Consider the following 6484-nt stretch of genomic DNA (forward strand, 5'->3'; position numbering starts at 1 on the left):
CAAGTACAAACTCAGGCAATTTCACAAATATCCCTTAATTAGATAATTTGTTAAATTTAAGGTTTTTTAGACTTTTATATTATTTTTTTAATACCTCATTATCGTTGAATTGATCTTCTATTGCTTATTACATGAAACACGTCTCTCTAAGTTCAATTACTATTATTCAATGTCATTATCGCTAAAGAAATTTATGGATTCATTTAGTTGTTGTCACATATCCTTATCAAATCCAACTTGGTCTTCTGTCTTTTTATTTTCACATTTTGAAATTTGACAATGAAGTATTTACAACGTATATTTTTTCATCTATGTATTATTCTTTATTCATTCCCAAACATTTTAATGTAATTTTAGTTAAGTAGAAGAGTATTACTCAATTCAAGATGTACTATTAGGATATGATTACAGAGGACGTAAAATAAAATATTAATAATGAGGAAAGAGTGTATCTTTGAAAACTCGGGGGAAATAATATAGGATTTGATAGTTACTGGATTATTAATTAAAGTTTGATAGTTATTACATGCTTGATAACCATTTTGTTTTTTGTTCTTGATTTGATACTATTTTCGGGATCAAATTTCTTTCTTTTTTATCTACTTTTCATCAATTATTTAAACAACAAGCCAAATTTTAATAACGAAAAAAAAGTATGTTTTGAAAAAGTTGTTTTTTGTTTATAAGAAATGTGGATGTTATAAGCTAAATTTTTCAAAAACAAAAACAAAAAACCAAATAGTTATCAAATGAGGCGATATCTTTTTGTTTTTGTTTTTTGAATTTAGCTAAGAATTCTATCATTTAATTAAGAAGATCCAAATCATTGTATGAAATAGAAAGGAAATACGATTAATTTTCAAAAAAAAAAAAAAACAAAATAGTTACCAATCGAGACCTACAATGTTTGATTAAATTTAAAAATTAGTACTTTAAAATTTTCTTGATATTTTTCTCCAATCATTGTCTGTTTACGTGGTTGAAAATTCTCAAATGCTATTGATATTTTTAAACAACTTTTCAATAAATTCATCTTCACGTCTTTACTCATTATTTCCTTTCACATGCGTTGGCCAGCGAAAAGTACGAAGCAATTGTGAAGTTAGATAATTTTTTTCTGTGTTATATATTATATTTAAATTTACTTTCATCCACGAGCTTAAACTTATAGGTCAAATAATGATTTTAGATGGTATTAGAGTAGGTTAGTTCAAGATGTCATGTGTTCAAACTTCTGTATTATTATTCTCTCTCCATTTAATATTGATTTTCATTTGTTTCGCTCTTATACATATTTCAAGCTCACAAATAAAGGGCACCCATCAACTTAAACTTTTAGATTAATCGGGGATTTAAGATTTTTCAATTTTATAATCAAACACAGAGAAGGATGAAGAAATATTTGAATTATAACCTTATTAAAAAAAAAAAAAAAAGATATTCCTTAACTAGATATATTCGGTTGGGCCATGGCAACTTGTCCTCATCCTGCGAAATTCTCCATTGGTTGTGCGTCAACTTGAAGACTATGAGATCGACTTTTGTTTTTAGATTTAATATCTTTTACAAAATTTTGAATTTAAAAAATGAAAACGATGTTCTCCTAACTTTTCTTTTTCCATGTTTTGGGTGTTCGACAAGTAGCTAATACCTCTTGTTATTTTCTTAATGTGAAAATTTGAAATAAGAAAAATTAAAGCTTGAAAGGTCTAACGTTGAAAAAGCTTCCATCATCCCAGCATCTCTTTAAACATAGTTTAAATTCTCATCCAATATCTTAATTACACCAATAATCCCCACTGAAATTGTTGTGTTCTGTGTCAGATTTAAGATGAAGCGTTGGAGGAAGACGCTTGTGGGTCTCATGTTGATCATAAAGATCGCCATATTATCAACAGCCGTAGTAGCATCGTCACAAGCCTTAGCCGGCTGTGACGAATGGTGTGGCGACTTACGAATTCCCTATCCATTCGGAGTAAAACAAGGATGTCATCTCAACCAAACATTCTTAATTACATGCAACAAAACCAATAGCCCTCCGAAGGCGTTTCTAATGGACACCGACATTAGCGTTACCAATATATCACTCCACGGTGAGCTCCACATATTGCAGCCCATAGTTCGATATTGCTACGAGCAAGTGCAAGTAAGTGATCCTTTTATCCCCAACGCAACCAATCTTTCAGTGCCGGCGGCGTTGCCGATTGCTGATGGCAAAAACAAGTTCATCGCCACGGGCTGCAATACTTTTGGTTTATTCAGCGGGATGCTAAAGGGAAGTGAATTTCTAAGTGGGTGTATTTCGGTATGTACAAATGGTAGTGCTATAGTTGATGGGTCTTGCTTTGGGAATGGATGCTGTGAGTTGGAGATTCCAAAGGGGTTAACGAATTTGAGTCTGTTTGTGGGTCAACTGTTGCCTAATGAAACTAATATCCTCAAGTATAATCCATGTGGTTATGCTTTTGTGGTTGGAGATGAGAGGTTCAAGTTTGACTCAACATATATTCAGAGATTTGAAGATGAGGAAGTTGAGGTTGTGGTTGATTGGGCCATTGGAAACCAAACAATGAATGTTTGTAGACAAAATAGCCAAAGGATTAGTAACTTCTCTGATGATGGATCTCAATATCGTTGCGAATGTTTGGATGGTTTCATGGGAAATCCGTATCTCCCTCAAGGATGTGAAGGTATAAACTTTTATTCTTCTCCACTAATTCCCACATCTATTACACAAAAATAGATTAAAAAAATAGAAAGGAAATTATGGAAAGAGAATTAGAAAAAAAATTAGGGGGTTGGAAAAAGTTTACAAATTTTAGATAGAAAAGAAGGGCCTAAAAAAAATGGAGTTCTTTGAGAGAAAATAAGAGCTTTGTGAGACAGAAAAAAAGACAAAAAAAAGAAAAAAAAAGAAAAATTAGAGGGAAGAAGTAATTGATATAGAGGTACTACAACACTCCAAAGCTTCAAATATCCATGATGTTATGATACTGTCTATTTTTGACATGCTATGATATTGTTCAATTTTGGGGATTGTTTTAGATATAGATGAATGCAAGGATGAAAAGCTGAATAAGTGCAAGTACGAGTGTATTAACACAATAGGAAACTACACGTGCAAATGTCCTAAAAACTTTAAAGGAGATGGGAGACATGGGGGAGAAGGTTGCACTCGAGATTCCAAGGCTTTCATTCCCATAATAATTGGTAAGTTTTTATGTTCTCTAATCTGTAATATATCAATTCTTTTTGTATGTTTTCATTCTCCATATGCTTGGAATATAAATAATACATAATATGTATAAAATGTAGGAATTGGAGTAGGGTTCATAGTTTTTCTAATTGGTAGCACATGGATATTCTTGGGTTATAAAAAGTTGAAGTTCATCAAAAGGAAAGAGAAATTTTTCATAGAGAATGGAGGCTTCATACTTCAACAGCAACTTTCTCAATGGCAATCCCCCAATGAAATGGTTAGAATTTTCACCCAAGAAGAGCTGGAGAAGGCCACAAACAACTATGACAATAGCACTATTGTTGGTAAAGGTGGGTTCGGTACTGTTTACAAAGGAGTCTTCGAAGATGGCTTGGCAGTGGCAATCAAGAAATCGAAAATTGTAGACCAATCCCAAACTGACCAATTCATTAACGAAGTCATTGTTCTGTCTCAAATCAACCATCGCAACGTTGTTAGGCTCTTGGGGTGTTGTTTAGAGACACAAGTTCCGTTGTTGGTGTATGAGTTCGTAACCAACGGCACCCTCTTTGAACACATCCATGACAAAACCAAGCATGCTTCTCTTTCATGGGAAGCTCGTTTGAAAATAGCTTTGGAGACTGCAGGTGTGCTTGCGTATTTGCATTCTTCAGCTTCGATTCCAATTATTCATAGAGATATCAAGACAACCAACATACTCCTAGACGATAATTACACTGCGAAAGTGTCTGATTTCGGGGCGTCAAAGTTGGTTCCAATGGATCAAACACAGCTATCCACAATGGTGCAAGGGACTCTAGGGTATTTAGACCCTGAGTACTTGTTGACGAGCGAGTTGACGGAGAAGAGCGACGTGTATAGTTTTGGAATAGTGTTGTTAGAGCTTATAACTGGGAAGAAGGCGGTGTGTTTCGATGGGCCAGAAGCAGAGAGGAATCTAGCAATGTACGTGCTTTGCACAAAGGATGATCTGTTGGAAGAAGTTGTAGATAGGGGAATGATGGTGAAAGAAACAAATTTTGAGGAAATAAAAGAAACAGCTAAGATAGCAAAGAAATGCTTAAGAATTAAAGGGGAGGAGCGACCTAGCATGAAGGAAGTAGCTATGGAGTTGGATGGAGTTCGATTAATGCAAGTTCAACGTTCATGGGTTGATAACAATAGTTTGTCGAACGCAGAGGAAAGGGTATGTTTGTTGGATGTTGAAGCTTCAGACTCCAGCCATTTTATTGCGAGTGGCACTATGAATAATACCGTCGGGGATAGCATAAAAGCTTCGATTTTGTCACATATCCACCATGGAAGATGATTTTATTTTAGTTATATGCTTCCTTAAATATAATATAAATGTTCAATCAAGTATCGATGTATAATCTATTAGATTACTTTTGTAATAGTTTTCTGATTTTTTTTTCTTTTTTTGGCAATATTGTTTGTAACCAGATTAGAAATGTGTGCAATGCCACACATCATTGTGAAACATGATATTGTTGTTGTATGTATGCTTAATCGGTTGATTATCTACTTGGATAAAATTATTTGCTTGAAATTTATTATGATTTGACTTTGAAATATTTTTTTATTTATTTATTAACTAATTTTATAAAAGTTTAATTAATCTTACCAATTAGGTTCTTAATGATTTTTTTAAAGCAAATTTTCCCTAGTGGAGGATTACAAAGAGAGAAGATTGATAATCTGCACTTTTTTTTTCCTTTTAATAAGATAGATAAGTTAGTCGACTCAGGTTTATATAATAGATCTAATTACATAAATATCCTTTAAATTAGACCACTTATCATTTAAATTCAAACTTACCATTTTTTACCCAAATGGAAAATGGGTCTAAAAAATTTCAGAAGAGTTCCTATCTAATATATTTGGGGAAATTATTTTAAATAGAAAAATGCTAAATATTTATAAATATAACAAAATGTTAAAGTCTATCAGTGTTATATTTGTAAATATTTTAGTTCATTTGTATATTTGAAAACAACCCTTATTTTTAAGCCTCACATATATTTTATGATTAAAAGAATGTTAAAACATTTTGTTGTAAAGGGCAAAACCCTCAGATGACGAACAGAACAACAACAAACGATCAAGAAACGACGATCAGACAAAGAACGAAACCTGCAAAACAAAAGCTCGCTATAGACTGAGTCGCAGAGCTCGCTCTCTTTAAGACGTTTCGCGGGTCTGCCTAAGGGTGCAAGCAGGTCAGGAATACTGCCATGTCGTCTCCACGATAAAATAGCCCAAAAAGAAAATCCGATTGAAAATGCACCGTTACCGACTGGAACATACACCCTTTTGACTAAATGATTGGAAAACAAAAGCCGGGAAAGAATGTAAGCAGAGGAGAGCGATGGAAGGAAGGTAAGAATTGTTGGTCAGCCTTTGAATTTGTGCGCGGAAGGCGGGCCAGAAGACGCTTGCAAATGATGTGGATGGAAGACGCGTGTGCGGAAGAACCGGACGAAAGACGCGCACCAAGAATGAGATTTTTTTTAAAAAAAAAGGAGAAAAAAATAAAAATAAAATTATGAGATAAATAAAAACTAAAAAAATATTAATATTTTTATTAAAGAAAAATAATCACATACACACGTCTCGCCATGCTCAGCTGTCTGATCGGACGACGGCGGTGCGCGTGTGGGACGTCCATCGAACCCATATCAGTCTCTCTCTTTACTCCCTTTAAAACATGGTTATCCCTTGTGGCCTAAACCTATAGTCCAAGGTTGGAGTACAAAAGGGAGAGTTCATTTTCAAAATTCTCCAATGTAGGATTCTCCAACCAAAGGTTGGTTCCCTCTTATTATTGAAAAAAATAATTTTTCACCCAACAATCCTCCATTTGAAAATTTAAACATAAGAGAGAAAAAAAAGTTTTTCATCGAACAGTTTCAGTCTATACAACATTGTGTATAAGCAAATATATCTTATGATTTGAACGTTTACGTAGTGTAGATGATTCAAAATATACTAGAGTAACCCTTGATTTTAAACTCTATCTCTAACAACATCTCACACAAAGTGTTATTCGGGTGTAGTTTGAAAGTCTGTGCTTTAAGACCTAGCACATGAATCCTGGTTTAATGAATGCTCTAGAGAGTTTGCCTAAAAAACTCCATCAGAAGCGACCCCTACTTCCATATTCACATAGGTGGGTCTATCAAGAGTACTCCTGTAGCTAGGTACCCACTTGTCATCAAGTATAAATCTCATTAAGAACTGAGTTCAACCTTTCTTACGCTTCAG

At 33.8% G+C, this 6484-nt stretch overlaps 1 protein-coding gene across 1 annotated transcript; it reads left to right on the top strand.

Moving 5' to 3' along the window:
- Positions 1–1594: 1594 nt before the first annotated feature.
- LOC120076759 (wall-associated receptor kinase 1-like) lies at positions 1595–4769 on the top strand. Its single transcript, XM_039030661.2, has 3 exons — positions 1595–2690; positions 3046–3210; positions 3316–4769. The coding sequence occupies exons 1-3, from the start codon at positions 1832–1834 to the stop codon at positions 4527–4529; spliced, it is 2238 nt and encodes a 745-aa protein (XP_038886589.1). The 5' UTR covers positions 1595–1831; the 3' UTR covers positions 4530–4769.
- The last annotated feature ends 1715 nt before the right edge of the window (positions 4770–6484 follow it).

Source organism: Benincasa hispida, chromosome 4, assembly GCF_027475165.1.
Source record: "Benincasa hispida cultivar pf3 chromosome 4, pf3_genome.v1.1, whole genome shotgun sequence".
Lineage (NCBI taxonomy): Eukaryota > Viridiplantae > Streptophyta > Magnoliopsida > Cucurbitales > Cucurbitaceae > Benincasa > Benincasa hispida.

Bases quoted from the DNA above. Each gene is read 5' to 3' on its own strand.
- LOC120076759 (XM_039030661.2), top strand. From the start codon at position 1,832: ATGAAGCGTTGGAGGAAGACGCTTGTGGGTCTCATGTTGATCATAAAG. The intron at 2,691-3,045 runs GTATAAACTTTT...GGATTGTTTTAG, and splicing joins TCTCCCTCAAGGATGTGAAG to ATATAGATGAATGCAAGGAT. The intron at 3,211-3,315 runs GTAAGTTTTTAT...TATAAAATGTAG, and splicing joins TTTCATTCCCATAATAATTG to GAATTGGAGTAGGGTTCATA.